Source organism: Scylla paramamosain, chromosome 27 (genome assembly GCF_035594125.1).
Source record: "Scylla paramamosain isolate STU-SP2022 chromosome 27, ASM3559412v1, whole genome shotgun sequence".
Taxonomy (NCBI): Eukaryota; Metazoa; Arthropoda; class Malacostraca; order Decapoda; family Portunidae; genus Scylla; species Scylla paramamosain.
In genome coordinates this window covers 8,052,827-8,073,955 of record NC_087177.1, presented here as the reverse complement: position 1 = coordinate 8,073,955, position 21,129 = coordinate 8,052,827, and the positions used below count along the sequence as shown (strand labels likewise).

Sequence of the window (21,129 nt, the reverse complement as noted above, 5' to 3'; positions counted from 1 at the left end):
TAAGCTTGTTCCCGTAATACCTCATTTTCTAATCCCTCGCCTGCACCGTCAGCCTCGTTGTTAGCTTCATGCCTTTCCGCAGACATACGCAGACGAGAACCACGGCCTGACGAACGTGAAGGAGCACCTGTACCGTACATTAGACAAGTTCCTCGCCGACTGCTTCCGCCCCACCATCCCAGAGCTGTACTTCCTCATCAAGAAGAAGAAGAAGGACGTGGAGGAAATCGGGTACCTGTAAGGGCAATGATAGCGGCTGGGCGCTGCGGAGGACCAGAGGAGGCGGGCAAGACGCTCAGGGAGGTTTGACTGGCGCATCTCCTCTCCCTTCCTTCACGGTCCTCACTCAGTTCTCCTTAGATCAACTCCAGGACAATATTTTTTTTCCTCTAGCGTGATACTGACTATTATTTATGGTGATACTTTATATTCTGACGAAAGAACGTCATGTTGGGGACGGGCGCCCACCCGGCATCGCGGCGCCCCCCGTGTTGCCTCACTGGGCTTGTAATGCTTTTTGAAATGTTTGTATATCAGGACTTCGTAAATTATGAAGGGTATTTAGCGTATACATATATGTATTGTTTAAGGGACACATATTATATACATACGAGTACATGTATTTTTTTAGGCTAGCGTTGTCTCGAAAGATGAATCAAAGTAGGCATGAGTGTTCGTCGGCTCCTGGAGGGCGGCATGAGCGTGGCCCGCCGCGCACACACCATCCATGTCACTCATTGATCATAGCATTGCCTGTTTGATAATTTCAGATGAGATTGTATACTTCAACTGTGGTGCAGTATGATACGACGCAGAGTTTTCTAGTGACATTGTAATATTTTTTTTAGCACCATGAAATGCGAAAGGCCTGTAGACTAAAAACTGTCATATTTTTGTTTGCGAGAATAATAGAGGTCAAATAGCCAGAGAGACCTGTCAGTATTGTTATGTAGTCTGCTGCCCTTAGGGTGTTTTGTCCCCAACAAAGAAATACAGTATATGAAAAAAAAAAGCTAGCATCTTATGGCGGAACACGAGGCAGTCTGCTTAAAAATCAGAATGACTGGTTCATTTAACTGAGAGCGACAAAGTAACACCTTTTCACGCCCAGGATTTGTTTGGCGTGGCTTCCTCGTGCACTGCCCAGCCAGTGAAGGCTGTTAAGACGAGCGCAAAGTGGCCAGAGCACAGCCAGGTGTTGGTGAACCCCTGGCCGGGTCTGGCTTGCGGCACGATGGCAAACATCCGATCTGGCTTCATGATGTGTTGCATTTGCACACAAGAAAATTCCTTGCCGCAGGTGGTGAGAGGGGAATGCTGCTGCGTTCCTCTGACTTCCATCCCATCCCCGAGGCCTTCCACCACGTGTGGATGGCCAGCGTATTTCAGATATACATAGTAGTGCCTCCCTAGTCATTAATGCACAATATTGATCATTATCTAATTCTTACACGTTAATGTACATTGCTCTTTTCTACGGTGAAATGCTCACAAGCATTCTATTTCTTTAATACGATTTCTTTCTTGCCCTGCACTCTACAATGCGAAAAAAAAAAAAAAGGTCAAATGTACTGACTCAGGATATGTACTGGGATTACATTTAAACGTAAAGAAAATCACCAGTTTTGATGCATTTGTATAAAAAATAACTACGTAGTTAATGCCAACACTCCGACACCCTGTTGAAAAGATAAATTCAGTCCCGTGGTCAAGATCAGCAGAGAATTGTTTACTCTGAGCCAAGGCGGCGCCGGCGCGTGGCGGGCTGCGTGCGTGGCGAGTTGTGCGTCTCGTGGTGTGTTGTGGTGGGAAAGGAAGGAGTTAAGCAGACCGGGGACGTGTTTCCGCCAGTCTGGGGTCAACTGGTGAGGGAAGTGCCCTTGCTGTGCCCCGGCCAGCCCATGACGCGATGCTGTTCATGGCAACACAACACAGGTAGGGTCCAATGCAGCCAGGTTTTCGGAGTACAACTGTTTGAGGTCAAGGAGCCTAGAAAGGAATGAGCAAACAGTCCAGGTTATCTTCTGCGAAATTTATTCATTTAGATATATCTTTTTACATCTACCCATCACCTTTCAATGTGTGACTAGTTGTAGAGTAAATTAGACACATATTGCCGTGGATAATATGTAATATGTCACAAAAAAAAAATCGTCTTATGAAGGCTTTAATGGTTAAATATTTTCGTGTTATACAGCATAAGCTAAATCTGTGATGTCTGGAAGATTACCTTTTTTTTTTTTTTTTTTTCTATTTTCGTGATCAAACAACAAACAAGTGTACGGACTGAGAGCAGCGGAGCAGGATGCAGGAGCGGGTTGCCCTGAACAAGCAGCGCTCCGCGGTCTTAACTGGGGCGTGTGTTGCCGCGGCTCAGCAGGTGTGCAAGGGGCAAACTTGTGTTGCTGTTATTACACTATATTTCATAAGTTTTATCACCTGCCTCACCTAATGGAATCCATGTTTATTTTTATACTTTTGTGATTTCATGAAGATCTGTTTTCCTTGAGACCAAGAGAAGGTGTTTGGGGCATTGACATGTACATGTATCTTATATATATATATATATATATATATATATATATATATATATATATATATATATATATATATATATATATATATATATATATATATATATATATATATATATATATATATATATGAAAACTCCAAAAGTCAGCCAGATTTATTCCTTAAGTCAAAGTCTGATGGCATTCATTTAATTTCACTTTAGTAAATGTAAAATTTAAAGTTATCACAGAACACACACACACACACACACACACACACACACACACACACACACACACACACACACACACACACACACACACACACACACACACACACACACATACACTTGGCAATTTGCCTAATTAATATATATATATATATATATATATATATATATATATATATATATATATATATATATATATATATATATATATATATATATATATATATATATATAATTTTTTTTTTCCCATGTAGGACTGTAAAATTGCTTGAAACAAGGTAAATTGCAACTGATGTCTGTTAAGTACTGTGCTCAAGTAACTTTCTTATTATTAAATACGTGTGTGTGTGTGTGTGTGTGTGTGTGTGTGTGTGTCCGTATATATATATATATATATATATATATATATATATATATATATATATATATATATATATATATATATATATATATATATATATATATATATATATATATATATATATATATATATATATATATATATATATATATATATATATATATATATATATATATATATATATATATATATATATATATATATATATATAAAATACTAGTTTCGTTAATATATTCACCTTAAATCTTGATCGAGACAGTAGTACCTTGAAGGGAGCGTCTTGGCCTCTCTTCAAGGCCCCTGCGCCTTATACTTGCCTGTCTGCCTCACCTACGCCTCCGAGGTCCCGCTTTCCACTATGCAATACACCCTAAGTATGCGTCGTGAGCCGGGCCACGGAGTGACCAGAGCTTGTGCCACACAGCTGGCACGGAGCACAGTATCCTGGCAGTGATGTCAGGTCAGCCATTTCTTCCCTTACCAAGATGGTTCGTGAGTCACATGTTCGTGCAGCCTGAGTCAGGATGCCTGTGTCCTTGGTGGCAGTGCTCACGGCTGCCGCCACTCAGCGTCGCTCACTTCCTGTTACCCAAATACCGCAGTGTTGGCGCTGCAAGACGATATCAAACGTGGTGGTGGTATGTTGTGTATTTTATTGTTATTTATGACTTGAATATTTACAACAAATGGTTACTGTTACAAGACGTAAAAGTTATACGCAAAATGATCTATTAGATAGATCCCTATATATAAATATACATATAACTTATATTTTGTGGTGTCGAGTTGAAGTTCTTTACATTCTATAATGTTAAGAGTTCCCTCGTTCACGCGAAGTGCTAATACATATAAGCTCATGTTTAAGACGTCACGTGCAGTCTGTAGCTTATAGTCTGATGATTTTCGATGTTGCATGAATTCCACAACCCGTGTGACATGCAACATTTTGCCACTCTAAGCAAGATGCCACCGACACATGACTTCCTTGCCCCTTGGAGGCACACCCCGAAGCCCCCGAACATCCGCCACTGCCTGACACCGTGACGAGATCCAGGACGTGTACTTGAGTGTGACGGCAGGATGGCAGGGCGGACACACAGCGGGGGCCTCGGGAGGACTCGGTGGCGTCTAGCTTTTTTCATAGACACATCATGTTCCTCTCGCCAGGTTCACTTTTTAGTGTGCTTGGTAAACTTTTTCTTTGGCTTTTATCACTTTTATGATTATATTTAGTTAACATTGCCTGTCCAAACCTGTTCCAGCAATGAAGGCAGTCACACACAATGACGAACAGATTTTCTCCCCAGCACTTAAGAGCAACACATTGGTGGACAAATTGGTGATCTGGTCAGAGTCAAGTTGACCTCGTTGTGTGAGTGCCGACGCCCCTCGCCACCGGCTGGGCACCGCGGTGGCCTGTGGGACCGTCACCAACCTGCTGCAGGCCCGCGCCGCCGGGCGCCAGCACGTCACCGGCTACATATCAGTTCACGGCCGGACATGCCGCCGCCCACGCCGGAGAACACTCCCTTTATCGCAATATTTTAACTTGTTCATATTATTTCACAGTTTGACAATCATATCGTAAGTCATGTCGAGACATTACTATAGCAACATTTTGATCATTCCAGTCCATTTCGTAGCTTAGACATTATTTACGTAGCAGAACTGCGTAATGTATCGGAACTCATAATTTTCATATATCCCTGGATGTTGTAGGAGTAATGGTCCCTAAACTGATGAAATATAACTTTAAGGAACACGAGAACGAGAGTTTCCAGTTCCATAGTCCTCATTGATGTGCTTAGCGATACTTCTAACACGCACGGGGACAAGGCGCGCCTTCCACAGGGCGCAGCCAACCCCGGGGGCGTTAGGGGCGGGCGCCATCTCTGCCCGCCCCTTCCTCCTCCGCCATGAACGGTATATCAGTAAACCTGGACGTCTTCATGTCTCAGTGTGCGTGGCGGCCCAGCTGCTGCCATGCAACTCATCTCCAACTGACCAATCAACGACTGCGTTTATTTATTTACTTATGATCACTGAGCTTCGTGTTTTGAGTCCCACGCAGCTGCTTGCCTCCCTCCCTTAAGTCTTCCCTTACTCTCCTTGCCTACTGTTGTTTAAGGTGTCAAATTCCTCTTGACCTCGGATGTTCAGTACAAAAAAAAGCGAGTCTTATTCTTAGGTTTTCCTTTCCGCAAGCTGATCCAAAACAAGAGGAGAGGCGAAGGTGCAGCGGCGTTTCCAATCAAACAAATCCACGCACAATGTATGGTCCGTGTCAGTGTTCTTGCGTTGTGTTACTCTTCAGGCTTTGTGTCAGCCCCAGTCAAATGTGTGTTCTGTGACCGATAAGACCTTCCTTTTCCCTCCCTCCGAGCTCCCTCCATTCCTTCCATCCCTCCATTCGTCCTGCCTCAGCAAACCGCAATAGTTCACATCGTATTTTATTTATTTATTTCTTTACCTATTTACTCATTTATTTTTCTTATTTATGGCGATAACTCGTTGGCTTGTTTACTTGTGTGTTCGTTTGTCTTCGAAGCTTTCTTTCTCATTCCCACAACAGATACAAGGCACGTTATATTTAGGACTGTAATGTGTGTGTGTGTGTGTGTGTGTGTGTGTGTGTGTCATGGCACAGTAGCAGCATATAAGTATTCTGTTTGCATTAGCTGGGTGCGTGGCGTGACGAGTCTGGGTCACGCGTACCAATAGGAAAAAAGCTTCAAATACACGGATATCGGAACACACGTATCGCGCGGCAGATGTTAAGAGTCCTGTGCAGCCGGGAGGGGACGGGAGCGTGGTGGGGGAGTAGGATAAGAAACGAGGGGGAATTACCTGTTTGCGGGACGGAGGGGGTTTCGAATGAGCGTAGATGATAGATTCGAACCATTTGCTAGACAGGAAAGGGAAGGTGTGCTGAGATGGTGGTACTGGGGAAAGATTGAAATGAGTATAGGAAAGGTGTGCTAAAGTACTGGTGGTGTGAGGAGAAGTTATTAAAAGTAAGTGAAAGGAATGAAGGAATTGGGGTTTAAGAGCTGGGAGGAAAGGGAATGAATGGTAAGTAAGGATAATTACGACCACGAGCAAGAAAACGGGAAGTGATAGTGATTTGAGAGGAGGTACTTTTATTGATTTATAGTGGCAAGGGGAAGAGCAGCGATATGAGACTGAGAAGATGACAGGGACGAGGAAAAAAGTGACAGGGATAAAAAGACAATGGAAAGTGGCAAGGGGAACACCAGTTAAGAGACACACTTGAGTAGTTAGTGAGTGATTGAGCTAGTTACGTGCATGACAGGATGGAGTAACACGAGGTAGTTATGTACACAGAGGTCATATTTCAGTACCAGGCTGCACATGGAGGCCATAAACAGTCCTTTCGTTAGGAAGCGCGCGTGTCCATTACCTATTAACACTGGAGCCTTTATTTACTGAGCGAGCAAACAGTAGTACTCTTCAACTTGTGCCGTGATTGGTCCCAGCAGTTGGCCAGCTCTTATTGACGAACTGACTTGCTGCTTGCTGCTGTTGTGCCTCTCTTCACTTCCCCTTCCCTCCTCTCTCCTCACATTATTTATATTGCTTCAGTTTTATTCATTATGTTCCTTGACTGCATTGCTTTTGTTGCCGTTTTCCTGATTCTTCCACTTTTCATAGCTCGTTTTATCTTATTCGAACTTTGCTCACTTATTCACAGGACTAAAATAATTGAACTCCTGCGAAATTTACGTGGATTTATTATTCAGTTGTATTTGCATTTCTCGTCCAGTGTTCTTGTACCTTGATAGCAGATGTGTATTCGTACCATAAAAAGTCATATTACGAGTAACTAGTAGTTGAAGGTTGTAATAGAGCAGTATAGATTTCAATTAATGCTACTACATTTTAAAGGTACACATGTGTGACGAGTACTTGTGAACTCCAAATGCTGCGGCTGACATGGTAGAGGCACTGAACAAAGTATGACATCGCCGCCACAAGACGCGTGTTGGAGTTCTTAGTCACGAGCTGAAATGTCAACGCCCCGCTGCACTAGTCATGTGGCGGTGAGAATGTGGAAGTTTCGGTGTTACTTTCTTGCCAACCTGGTTTTCTTAGAGTTGTGTGACTGACGAGCAGAGTTGAAACATTCATCATATATCAATCATATTATCATCTTGTATCGGCAACTTAACAATCGGCACAACTGTGTAAGAAAGGTGTGTGTGTGCTAAATTGACTGACTGATGGATTGATTGCAGGTGAAAAATTAGGGGTTATAGCGCCAAAGCGAGGAATCACTTTACTTGTTCTTTTAAGGACGAACGTTCAGTTCACTGGTTAGATCTTGACTAGTCTCGACAAACGTAGCTTCTGTGCCATCCAACGTGCATTTGTTGAGATTTGTTGAAGAGAAAGAGAGGTAGTTTAGTAGTATACGTAAAGGATTTGGTTGATTTGAAAATTTACGTGGTCAGAAAAATCAGTCTTAATTGATAATCACAGGTGAACTGAAGTGAACGGGTAAGGTAAGAACTCTTGCGCTCGCTTGTGACAAATAACCCTAAGAACAAATTACGCATTACATCACGGAAACGAAATGAAAATATGACTACAACTTCACAATTTTTTTTTCTAGAGTTTTATCGTTATTTTTTTTTTTTTAAGTTTTAGTTTTACTCGTTTATTTTTATCCCTTGTTTTTCAGGCGTGCTATCCTTCATAACACTCCTAAAATATCTACCTAATTACCTGCCTCACCTCCCCTCTCTCCTCTCCCTCCTTCCATCCTCCCCTTCCCTCCCCCTTCCTTCAGTCGGTCCTTGTATACAGTAATTGGTTTTGTTCCTTTCGGGCTTGACATGTGTAAATATTTTGTACATATATGAATTAATCCACACTGTATCCTTTTTAATAAACTTCAAAGGTGTTCCGGTGTGTGTCTTCTCCCCATTTATTTATTAACTGATCGCATGACGGTGACTTTTTTTTTTTTTTTGTGTGTGTGTGTGTCCTTTAGCGCCATTTGTGTGCGTGTGTGTGTGTGTCCTTTAGTATCATGGGCGGTGTAATGTCGCCCAGTAGTGATGAATCAGACTTGCTTGTTACATTATTGAAGCAGGTACGCACCGAAGATGGAGTGTGTATATGTCTTTTGTCAGTAAATTAACAATCACAATTCGGTGGAAGATTGAGTGATGTAGAGACTAACCAAGATCTAAATGTGGTGTGTGGTATGGGTGTAGAGAGAGAGAGAGGGAGAGCACGGCAGAAAAAGATGTTTAGGCTTACAAGAGGAGGAGGGTTACGTGGAGGGATAAAGGTTTAACATTACATGACATTACCAGTTTCATAATGCCGATCTCAGTAAATACAGTTGGTCATTCGCAGTAATAAATGACCCACGACCAGCGATATACATGATGACGTAACGCTATCGAAAAACTGATACGACGCTCCAAGGATATTTACTTCATAACATTACGACATACCATCTTTAACCGCACGTGTTCAGCCAATACCGACGGTGCTTTGTATGTGGGACACGGCCTTCGCATGTACTTTTCCGTCTTGTGGTTCGTTGGCTTGCCCTGGTGAGTTGGTCGTTGGATGAGGCGCATGGAATATTTACGTGGGCAGGTAGAGTTACAAGGACTCGGCGTAGATCGATGGGAAGTTTATCAGAAATGCATGACTGGAGGCGAGGGAGGACCTGAGTTGAGTTAGAGGTATAGGGCCAGGCAGGGAGGCAGGTGACCGTGGTTATTATTCTCTTACCTCTTCGCACTCTCTCTCTCTCTCTCTCTCTCTCTCTCTCTCTCTCTCTCTCTCTCTCTCTCTCTCTCTCTGGAATTTTTGAAGAAGTTTAAATACCACCGCATGTACTTGCCAGGTGTTAAACTCTCAAAAGACATACAGGTAGGTCTGTATCCACGCGCTGCCACCAATGTTGCGTGTCCATACAGTGATACACGACCTTATTCTGATTTACTTCGCCTTGATGTATTTTTCAAGTACTTACCGTCACTAGCACTTCCCGAGACTTCCAGGAAAATTAGGACTCTAGAGATTGCTATAGATGTTTCTCACGTTGTGTGTTTCTGAGCTTGTGTTTAACGTAAATGATGATACAGGAAAAGTCTCTGCGATCCCTTAGTGGTGTTCGTCATTTGTTTAGTCTCGAGTGATTCAAGGATGACTGATTGGATATTTTTAATTGCATAACATCCGCATCCTGTAACTCGTTTCATGTCACAGTTTATCATGTTATTGGTATTCCATCGATGGCTCTGTCACTGACGGCAGATTTTGTTTGGTAAGTACTAACCGTGTCATCTTTGCTGTCTAATTGCATAACCCGTCACTCCTTTGGTTGCCCTCACGTCATATTAGTATTCTGTCTTGCAATTTAGATTATCTTCGTGGATAGATCGCTTACGGCATTCTCTCCTCGTGTTGGAAAAAAAGGTATATTGCGGTAAGCCTAAGATACGTAGGTCAGTTCTCTTACCATCTCAAAAAGTAGGTCATTGTCAAAAGGTGAAGGTGGGGAAGGTTCGTGTATACTCAGACAGTCTCGGTGCTCGAGTATTAACCAGCACTCGCCGATGCCTCAAGGAAGCTAAAGTTTACTGCCTTCATTTCCATGTCCAGCTGTCCGATATGTTTCATGTGGCTGTATTTATTTTATTGTCAAGTGACTTATTATTTAGTACAACTCTGTCTCTTAACACACTCTCTCTCTCTCTCTCTCTCTCTCTCTCTCTCTCTCTCTCTCTCTCTCTCTCTCTCTCTCTCTCTCTCTCTCTCTCTCTCTCTCTCTCTCTCCTATTACATACAGAATTACCCAGCTGTCTGACATTTCCCCTTACTGATAAGCTCATTCTCTTGGTTACTTATCTTCCTCCCTTACTCCCTCCCTCACTCTCTGGTCTCTCCTCTCTCCTTGGTCCCTTCCCCGACCCCTTCACTGCTACCCTTCATTTATTTAAAGGATATTGAACACCGGTGCAGAGGGAGGGAAGGGGAGAAAGGTGGTGAAGGGGAGGGATGAAGAAAGACACGCACAGTACCGTCACTACTTGCTCTCTGACTGGTGGTGCTGTGTATGAGGTTGATAGAAGCCTGGAAGATAGATTGAGGGTTGGTCTTTTTTAGTTCATAATTGTAGTTTTGTTAATTTCTTTAGGTTTAGATTTATTTGTATTTGCAGCTTTGTTATCTTTTACTTAAGATTCTATTTTGATTTTGTAGTTTTGGTCTTTACATTTCATTGCTATAATCTTCTTTTGTTTATATTCGGAGCACTGTAAGAAAAAAAATGGTTTGCGTGAATACAAAGAAACATACTAAGAGGTTAATTCTGTCTTGTCTATACTATAAAACTGCTCAAGACTGTAGTACAAAAGCGTATAAAAAGTTTCAGGTTATTGTGGGAAAAAAAAAAATGTGTCAGTTAAAAAAACCGTGCCCAGTTTAATGACGGTTAAGTAGGTATATAGGGAAGCTACAAGGAATCATCGAAAATATGGGTAGAATACTTTGTCGGTAAATTGCTGGAAAAAAGAAATGCCTGTGTTCGTGTGTGTTGCCTCCCTCTCCATTGTTAACCCTTCTCACATTCTCTAAGGAATCTCTTTTGTCCTAATAAACAAACAAATAAATAAATAAATAATAAACATTTAGAGATATAGCTGAACGTGAACTGAATACTTTATCCAGTGTTATCGAGGAATTTACGCAACAAAGTAAGCGAATGTAATCGAACCACGACAAGACCGTAATACGTTTCACATCAAAAAGCAGACCAGGTAGAGCTGGCAATGAGTGAGGCGGAAACATTTCGAAGGATCATTGAGTTATGAACGAGACGACTACAGGAGAAAGAAAGACATCAGAGAAAAGAAAAGACGACGCTAACGCAGTCTAAATTTCCTAACCAAGAGCTAGAACTACTGTTCAGGTAAGAATTCGAAGCTTCATATCTGCAGCTGATGAAGGTGGGACTAAAGCAAATCAAGATAATTTCAAAGGCTCAAAAGATTTACTGTGCCGAGGTTTCATATCCGACGTGGAATGCGTAGCATAGTCAGCCCAGCAGTGATTTAGTCATCCCTAGTGTTGTGTATCATATGGGAAAGTATTACAATTCAGCAAATATATTAAACATCATGTGTACTTCAGACGTTGCTTCAAAAAGATTAATTGGTTCCAAAAGACATTGGATGTGTCTGAGAACGCAATACTAGTGAGGATACGAACTGTTAGATGGGATAAATATCGAAGCTACTGTTGTTCTGCTGCCAACCGTTCATATCACATACAGCAGACAGCACGGTAAGGTTAGGCCTCTACTAGATGTTTTAACCAAAATTCATGACACGACTTTTGTCTTTGACTGTACGTTTAATTTCTTTCAGTTCATTGAAGGTGTTATTCGAGTAAGAATCTTGATCAAACATGAGATCAAACATTACCATTAAGCTTTTGAACCTGATTTCACGTTATGTGTGTTCAATGTTCATCGTGACATCACCTGCAGATGTAAAAGTAATAGCCAATATCAGCCTTCCATCGTCAGTAGTACATCCAAGACGAGGTCCTCAGCATTCCATCCCTTGTGTTGCTGCAAAAAGGCGTGCGTGGAACTTGCCATATAGGTGGATTGGTTCTCGTCGACGTTTTGTTCGTACCCGAGACCAAGAATACGCCATGTCATACCCTCATTGCCACATGATTCTTTTTAGATTTTATTTAACTCAATTTCACTTATTTACTAAATTGTTAGTTTATTTATATACTTATTTATTTCGTATATTTATTTATTTATTTTTTTTTTTTAACAAACGCGATAATGATGTAAGTTCTTAAGAGATTTCAACGATATCGGTAGTAATTAATCCATATATAATTACCTGGTATTGTAGCACTGTTTTCTTTAGTAACTTAAAAGTGAAGGAAATGTGTAGCTTAACTAAATCCGTCATCACTGTGCCTCGCTGTTGCTGCTTCTGTTATTGTAACATTTCAAGCCTCGGTTTTAGATATATTATTAAACTTTCAGACGAGTAGGTACTACATTATTATTTTAAAAAATATGCATATGTATATCTCCTGTTGATGCTTTTTTTTTTTTATTATTTGTTGCATTTGCGTATCTAACATTTGTTTATTTATTTGTTAATTATTATTATCATTATTTTTTTATTATTATCATCACTTATTATCATTACTAGTAGTTGTAGTAGTAGTAGTAGTAGTAGTAGTAGTAGTAGTAGTAGTAGTAGTAGCAGTAGTAGTAGTAGTAGTATCATTTGTAGTAGTAGTAGTAGTAGTAGTAGTAGTAGTATCATTTGTAGTAGTAGTAGCATTTTTTCTTTTTTTTTTCAGAATCGCAACATATAGTTTTGAATTATTGAATTCTCGATGATTTTCTCAATTTTTTTTTTTTTTTTATTCTTACTTGTGTCGGTGCTGGATGAATCGCCTCAGCAGCAGTATGGTCTGGTCATGCGGTGGCTTCTTCACTGTATAATAGATGTTCTTGCTGTGGCTGGACGTGGCTTTTATCGTCAATGAGAGGTCTTGACTGAGGATTGTGTTGTCTGGTGCGCTCAATTAGTGATCTTTTTGAATTGTAAATAACGTTCACATTAAAATACAAATATAAAAGCTTCACCTGCCAAAAAATGCAGTAGACAACTCTAGTACTCGTACATCTTTACTGCACATGGATTGCTCAACTGCTAGATTTTACACACACACACACACACACACTCACACACAAACAGGAAGGAGGGAATCAGTGAAAGCATCGTGTGTTATGACTGAAAACTTTACTACTACTAAAGCTTCTCCACTACGTACACATAAATTATACACTTATATACAAACAGTCGAGCTTAGTAACTAGTATAACGATGGCTCTTCCACCACCGTCACTCCACCACCACCACCGCCACCACTGTCAAGCTGAGTGGCAAAAGGGACCAGCCCCCATTAGGCAGAGTGCGTGGTGGGGCTGTTTTGTGTACCTTCTCCCAACACACCCTTCATCTGGTCAGTCTGTTAGTGTGCCTCCCCCTCCACCAACACATCATGAACACACTCAACCTAGACATGCACTCTCACACGCTCTTATACCTCATCCTTTCATACTTTGAAATTCTACTTGTAACTATATTTTTCACCGCCATGCACGCCACTCGTACTGGACGCTCGCACCACCATACGTATGACTAAGTTTTTGCCGCTCCCATTAGACCTTGACACCCTTTAGCATGTCACCAGTTCCTTGTACGCCTATCCTCTTCTATCCACTTATCCTTGGAGAGTCCGCCCCCCCAAGGATCTCAGGCTGCGGTCACCTGTGTAGTCGCGGAACAAAATACATTCCCTAATGAACAATTAAAGAGGCGTGACCTTTTGCTCGCTGCCGTCAGTCATTGTGGCGGAGAGCGGCAGTCACGTGTTTCTTTTTTTACATCTCAGTCTGTGCACGTTTCCTGATTATATAGTGGGCGAGGAGAAGCCTTGTTCTATTGTATCATGTTCTCATACGTGTGCTAATTGTATTGCGTAGTTTAGTACTTATTCTTGTTATAATCTAATAGGTCTTCTGCTATAGGATTTTATGTAATTCTCTCTCTCTCTCTCTCTCTCTCTCTCTCTCTCTCTCTCTCTCTCTCTCTCTCTCTCTCTCTCTCTCTTACGCAGTCCCTTTATGAAATAAGGCTGTTCCGAGGGCCACTAGTGTCGCCCTATGTAGTGTTGTTCCTCCCCCTCTTCTCCCTCCTCCTCCTTCTCCTCCTTGCCCTCAGTTCATACTTACAAATGATTCATTCAGATGTAAAATGTCTGGTCCACTAAACCTAAATGTGCGTCTTTATCTTTTGTACATGACCCGTCTCGTCTGCCCGGATTGTTTGACACCTCCCCAACCCCATCCCCCTCCCACTCACCCACACCCCTCTCCCTTCCCTCCCCTCCCACCCACACCCCTACTTCCCGATGACTAGTCAGTGAAGATCGATAAATATCTGAATATCGCACAGTCGATAACAGCTCAGGCAGAAAATATTTGCCACCATTGCTTCGTGCTCCCCCTCATCTTCCCTCACTCACTCCTCCCTGCTGGAATGACCCTTATCACCCCTCGCAGGATAGATCAGTGTGTGTCATGGCTTCCCTACCCCTGACCGCATTGCCAGGGCGGGGGGGATGGAGGGAGGGGAGGAAGGAGAGATATTGGTGCTCCGGGGAAGTTGCTTGTATGTTATATTCCTACCGCGTTTTTTAAAGATTGCAGTGGTGTTGTTTTCCGCAGTGCCACACGACTCAAGAAGAAAAAGAAAGGAAGAAAGAAAAGGAATGATAATAAGAATGAGAAGAAAGGAAAGAAAAGAAAAGAAAATGAGGGTAAAAAGTTTTCGCCAGATTCCTGACGAACTGAACCGGATCTGAAGGGAAACTTGAGCTGCCTGGTGGACAACCCTCTATCTGTCTCTGAATATAAGTACACATGTCGTAACTCGTCTCCAGCTGATGTGAATAACATGAGGAACTCTTAGGATTTAGATAAATTCATGGGGTTAATCTTGGAAGCTCCGTTTTTTTTTCCCCTTTTATGAGTTTTTTTTTACTTTTTTTTTCTTACATGTGTAAGTTGGCAAATATATTTCTCCATTGTTTACGCATTTATGTCATACCACATTTGTTTATGAAAAAACTGTCTCGGGTCAACAGCAAGGCAAACTGTATCAGCACAGCGAGCAGTTCTGTTGTATAATCAGAAAAGGCGGAGATGTAGTGATGATATAGTTGTTTAGAAGACTGTGTCCAAATCCCGCATGGAGGCGCAGCTCAAGAGAGATGAGGAGGGGGACGGCAGATTGCGATTTAAGTAGTGACAAGTGTGGCACTGGGGACTCAAGGAAACACTCATTCTTCCAGCGGTACCTGAGTAGCGGATCCCAAAAATAACCGACATACACGGTGTGTGTTGGACCCACGACACAACGTTCGAATATGTGGTGCACGTTACGGTTTATGAAATGTAATTATAAACAAGAGCTTGTGTGTGTGTGTGTGTGTGTGTGTGTGATGGAAACACCCTGAGAGCAGTGCAGACTGGTGGAGTGGGCGCCATTACGTCAAAGAGTCGGTGCTGAAGTAGAACACGAATGGCCAATAGGAGACATTGAAAAAGAAGACGAGGGCGGGGGAGACCACCCTGGCGATGAAGGAGATCCAGTAGTTAACGGTCCAGGTCTTGCCGTCGTCAGTGTCTCGTAGCATGAGGCTGTCGTAGATGTTGGTGTCGATAGGCTTCACCTCGCGGGTGCGGGACGTGGCGGCGCGCGACGCGACCCTGGAGAACAGTGGCGGCACTGTAATGTCATCTGCGAACACCTCGAGCAGCACGTGCAGCATGACGTGCAGCAGAGCGTGCATGGTGCAGAAGCACAGCCAGGCGTCGATTGCCTTGACTTTGCCCGAGGCGGGGCTGGTGAGGGCGGTGATCACCCACAGCATGAGGAAGGCGCCCACCACGCCGCAACTCAGCACCAGGCGGGCAGGCGAGGTGTGCGACACCCACAGAGACCCCGTGCTCACCACCAGGAGGACGAAGGAGGGCAAGTACACCGCCAGCACGGTGAAGGCAGACCGGCGCGCCAGTCGCACCTGCAGCACCACGCCGCTGTACTGGCGGCCACCCAGCTGTGGAGGAGATGCTGTTATTATTTTTGCATAGTACTTCCTGCTTCCCGCCCCTTCCCTCCACGCCCTTTCCCTTCTGCTTAGTCATATACATGTTACTCTACGATCATAGACAGAGACAATACATTGCAATAATCCTTCTCTAGCACTTCGCGTGGCGGGGCAGAGCCTAGGTGCACCCACACTCACCGAAAACTTGCAGTCACACCCTAACCCGACCCACACCCCGCCCTGCCCGTCTCTGCGTGGCATGGCGCGGCGTATTGACAACGGAGCTGTCTTAAGGAATGTTTCAGTCACCTCTTATTGAGTGACGCCATTCTCATGCGTAATATTATTGATGGATCATTAGCCTGCACGCTCCATCTTCCTCGCTTATGAATTAGGCAAAAGATTTCACAAGAAAACATTAATCTATCGAATGCCATACGACTCGATTCTTGATTTGTCTTTGTATTAAAAGAATCACGCAACAGGATGCAATAACGTGTGCAGTGACTTCATAGATTCATGAGGGAAGTATATTGACAAAGGTGGAGTCATGCACAATTGAAAGCAATCACTCTGGTGCAGTGAAGAGCCACGCACCCAACAACACCATGGAAAAGATTGCATTGTTGCAGAGTCGCTTGTTTTTAGTCCACCTCGATCTGCGGGGTGACAGCCAGGCACGCACCTCACTGGAAGCTCAACTCAATAGCAAGGCAGCAGTCGTTCGAACGAGCACGATAGGAAACCTAGAGACTTAACAACTATCTGTATTCAACTACACTGCAGACGATATTCACTTTACTTTCTAAAGCAACGTTAAAATAATGATGAAGTTATTGCCAAAACGTATGTGGTCTCGTGACAACTCAAAACATAAGTGAGGATTTGACATGGCATGACATGACCTAGATCCGAAACACCTTGATATCAGACTTTCAACTCATTCACTGACACTATACTTCAGTAGTGAACATTACTAGTCTTTTTATCACCGTTAGAAGTACTCCTTTTGCACTCTGCAATACGTTGTCTTATTCTCTTTTTTCTGTGTTTTCTTATGACGAACTATTTAACTAGGATGGAAACTCATGACACCTTGAAAAAATATTTTCAGAACTCTCTCTCTCTCTCTCTCTCTCTCTCTCTCTCTCTCTCGTCTTTGTCCTCACGCAAAGAAAAGGAAGAATTAATTAAGCCACCAGTTCACATTCACTGTTTCAGATTCGAGATTCGTGATTCAAGGAGGAAGGGAAGCAGTGAACCCGCCAAACATTTCTCGTCAGCTGTTCCTTGCGGGGGGGTGTACCAGGTGGAGCTCTTGTGTATATAGGTAAGCAGTCCTGCATTATTTTAGTGTATGATTATGTACAGTGCTGTGTAATTCAGTGTATAGATATGTAGTGCTGTTTTTTAAGGGATAAGAAGGTTTCTATAGTCCACGAGAGGGTAATTCTTTACAATAAGTCCGCAGCACATTCTCGGAGCTATTACAGCCATATCAGACACAGCCCTTCAAAGATTTTTACATTTACGACAAGGCTACAGTGTGTCCTACATGTGTAAGTTTCGTTATTGTACCCGACGCAAACCTAATATAAAGAATAATCCACGAAAGCGTTAGAGAGGGAAGTGTCCCAATGCATGTGGCCGCATTCAGAAACCCATTGCTCTCACAACTACAGTTTTCAAAGGCCACACAGATAATCAGCTGGATTCCCAAGAATGTTTATTATGTTAATAATGCAAAAAGCTTGTTAATCTGTCACTAAGACTAGAAAAAAAAAAATTAAAAACCACCCGTGTAGCTTCAACTAGACTACTAGAACTTTTTGAAAGTAGTAGAGATGCGCAAAGTGTTTCAGAGTATAGTCAGTCCGTAGCTTCATAGGTGCCCAGTGTGTAGTGTCATGGGTGCTCACCTGCGCGTCCTGAATCTTGATGTTAAACTCCTCAATCTCGAAATAGGCGAGTCCCTTGAGTCCAGTAAACTTGGCGCTGTTGGTGCCGGTGATGAGGCGCGTGTGGCGGGCCTCGTGGGGCAGCAGCATCATGGGCAACTCACACACATGCACGTCAAACGGATAGAAGCTCAAGTCGAAGAAGCAGTTGAGAGGCTTCCGGAAGTACTGCGTCAGGGATATGGAGGTGTTGGCGCCGGGAAAGAGTGTATCTGTGGAGAAAAGAAACGTTGTTATGGAAGTTTGCATTTGTGAAGTAAAGAAAATACTGCGCATCAGAGGTCACGTGCAAGGCAACAAGGGGAGGATAGTAGGGTGTTGCCTGAGGGAGATGCTGACGTCACCTGACCTTTACATCCCTGAGAACTTGAAGGGAAGGAAGGACAGGCAGGTATGTCGTGACCGAGGGAAGCTGAATCATCCAGCTAGTAGTGAATTTTGGAAAGGTAGCGGGAATGAGATTAAAACAGAAAGAAACTCTGTGATGGACACGTGGCTGAGGCGGTGGTGGCGGTGGCGACACTAGGCGGCCGCCGCAAGCCTCACCACCACACAGGTCGCTAGGAATCCAACCTGACCTATTGAAGTTGAGGGCCGTGGGCTGACCGAGACTTGACTTATTCACTACTTGTGGCGAGGTGACTGGGAAGACCGAACGGGGCCACGTGTAAGTAACTGTGGCCTTAACCTCCACCACCACCACGACTACCCACCACCACCACTACCACTATCACCACCATCATCGTCATCATCACCACCACCACCTCCTCATACTATTACTACTACTACTTCTACCTCTACCACTACTACTACTACTACTACTACTACTACTATCCATCACCACCACGATAGCCATCATTTCTTCATGAGAGGCGGCTGCACGACAAATATTTAACGCTGTGACCTTTAATGTGACAGGGTAGAGAGAAAGGGGCGGAAGGAGGGAGGTGAAAGGCATGTACAGGCCAGCCTACGGAAGAGGCCTCTCCTCTCCCCTCACACATTGGTCATCTACCAACTGTGCAAGAGTCGAAGGAGAAAATATGAGATGCTTTAGGGCTATCAGTTTAGCAGTTAATGAGATTATTTTAGGGGGCGGGGGAGTTTTAGACAGGAATGTGGCGGGGGAAGGAAACCTGACGAGATAATGGCCGTATTCTATTGATGGAGTGATTGCCTTTGAGGGATTTGAAATTTTCATTGTGGAATTTTGGACAAAGATTGAGAGCCCTGCCTTGTCATCCCTCACAAACATCGCTCACCAAACACAATATTGACACCAGGTATTCATGACTCAGCCACACCTGTATTGCGCACACCTACATGTTCACCTGCAGGCGTCCCTTTCATCCTTCGTATATGAATTTGCTTTGCAACTAATTATGGTTGTTGTTGAGTTCTGAAGGTCACATGACTTGAGAACTCTTCCATACCCTCCCATTAGTCTTCGTCTGCAACCTTCAAATATGCGTTTGTTTTACGACTGACTATAGTTGCTTTGAATTCATAGGGTCACGTGACTTAAGAACTCTTTCATATACCTATACGCTCCCTTTTGTCTCCGTATATACATAAAAGGCCTTTGAATTTTCATATATGCGTTTGCTTTGCGATTGACTATAGTTATTATTGAATTCACATAACTTGAAATTTCTTCATAAGTTTACTTGACTTTTTATCTTTAGTGTTCGTATATACATCTGTCTTATGACCTTGTTTCTTTGTTAATGAACAACACTAAGCAATGCTAACTTTCTGAAGCAAACGTTAATGTAGTCAGTGGAAATGAAGGACGAAATTCAAACTTCGAGATTTTTTTTTTTTTTTTCTTGCCATAAACACTTTAAGATTCCTCGGCTCATCAGGATTTAAAAAGCTGCGAGGGCGACTTCGTACTCCGCGTCTTCTGCCTGAGATCCAAATTGCATCTCTTTGCAGACTCGAACTTTTTAACTCTTTCCTCACTTATTTTCACCCAGTCATTCCTTTAGATATTATTTTTTTTCTGTTGTTATTTAGTATTAATGGAAACGGTATTCATTATCGGCACAGGATGTAGCAAAGCTCTTTTTTAATTGTTTATTTATTACCTTTAGAAGGAGGAAGTATTAGTCTCGAATAACATCAATTTTTAAGCAACAGCAGCAGCCTGAGAGCTTGTTCAATATTTCATCGCCTCTCTCTCTCTCTCTCTCTCTCTCTCTCTCTCTCTCTCTCTCTCTCTCTCTCTCTCTCTCTCTCTCTCTTTTCCAAAGGATATTTAACTTAATACGTATTCCTTATTACTGTTGCCTCATTTACATGGATGAAGAGGGAGAAGGCTTTCGGTAGTGTGGGCAAGTAAAGGAGGAAGAGGAAGTGGTGGTGGTGGTAGTGGTAGTGGCAGTGGTAGTGGTGGTGATGCAGGGCAAGATGAAGGTACTGTTAGGTGGCCACTGGAGAGAGAAGTTTGAGTGATGAAAGAGTGCTGCTGGGTGGAACGGGGAAGAGAGAGGTGAAAATATAGTGACAGAAGAGAATGTGAGGAACAGTATATAGTATTGGTGGTGGAGGGAAGACTTGGAGGTACGGAGAGATGTAGTACTGAGAGAATATAGGGAGAGGAAGGAATGTGGTGATGTGGAAGAAAAAAATCGAAGAAAAAGTCAATTTGAACAAGAGTCAAAGAATACGTTTGCTACTTCATTCATTAACTGTATTGTAACGATTATATACGAGTTACCAGAATCAAGGTCAAATAAAAAAAGAAAAAAAGAAAAGAATAGGTGACGTTTACGTAACCGCGACTTCCTAAAAGCTTTTTAATACTTTTTTTCTTTGTCTCGTCCCGCAGTGCCTCCTTGACCTTCAGGCGCCGCGGACCCGCCTTGGAATACCACCGGCATATTTTACGAAGGACGCGAACAAGGACGTGACGAGGTGAGTGAAATGCTCCTTGTGTTGGTGGGATGCATTCACGTGAGTAAATCTACAGGCTCCCATAATCAGCTCTTAGAATAAAAGAAAAGGTAAAGAAATATTACTCTAACCATCCACCATCAGCTCTCAAAATAAAGATGAAGAAAATTACTGGACATATTGTTCGCTACGTGTCAGAAGTTAAGACAGATAGATACGGTAAGATTTTGATTCCTGTTTTATCAAGAGTTTTGGGAAGTTGTAGGACAGATTTGGAATGATTTAAGGCAGAAGTATAAAGGGCATGAGTTTCAGGGGATGAAAGGCTAAGGTATCACTTCTGAGTCGTGTCCTATCGTAGTAAGTAAAAGAGGTTCAGGACTCGGTGGTTCTCTCTCAGTAATGACACTCAACAGTCGTCGAATCGAGTAGTTACGAAGCCTCGAATCCTGATGCTTCCTTGT

General features: G+C 42.9%; 2 protein-coding genes and 1 long non-coding RNA gene across 3 annotated transcripts in view; 1 reads left to right on the top strand and 2 right to left on the bottom strand.

The window, feature by feature from the left end:
• The window catches only part of LOC135114129 (venom dipeptidyl peptidase 4-like), a 58,601-nt gene extending 56,346 nt beyond the window's left edge, over positions 1-2,255 (top strand). Inside the window, exon 16 of the mRNA XM_064029849.1 lies at positions 83-2,255. Coding sequence (XP_063885919.1) covers positions 83-241 — 159 coding nt within the window. The 3' untranslated portion in view covers positions 242-2,255. The remainder of the gene's footprint in view (positions 1-82) is intronic.
• LOC135114133 (uncharacterized) lies at positions 1,841-3,480 on the bottom strand. The gene is made up of 2 exons (XR_010275227.1): positions 3,343-3,480; positions 1,841-1,989 (listed from the first exon to the last, which is right to left on the bottom strand). It is a non-coding gene; the product is annotated as an uncharacterized LOC135114133 (long non-coding RNA).
• An 11,000-nt stretch (positions 3,481-14,480) lies between these two features.
• The window catches only part of LOC135114128 (uncharacterized), a 37,985-nt gene continuing 31,336 nt past the window's right edge, over positions 14,481-21,129 (bottom strand). Inside the window, exons 5-6 of the mRNA XM_064029848.1 lie at positions 17,729-17,979; positions 14,481-15,818 (exon numbers count right to left, since the gene is read on the bottom strand). Coding sequence (XP_063885918.1) covers positions 15,246-15,818; positions 17,729-17,979 — 824 coding nt within the window. The 3' untranslated portion in view covers positions 14,481-15,245. The remainder of the gene's footprint in view (positions 15,819-17,728; positions 17,980-21,129) is intronic.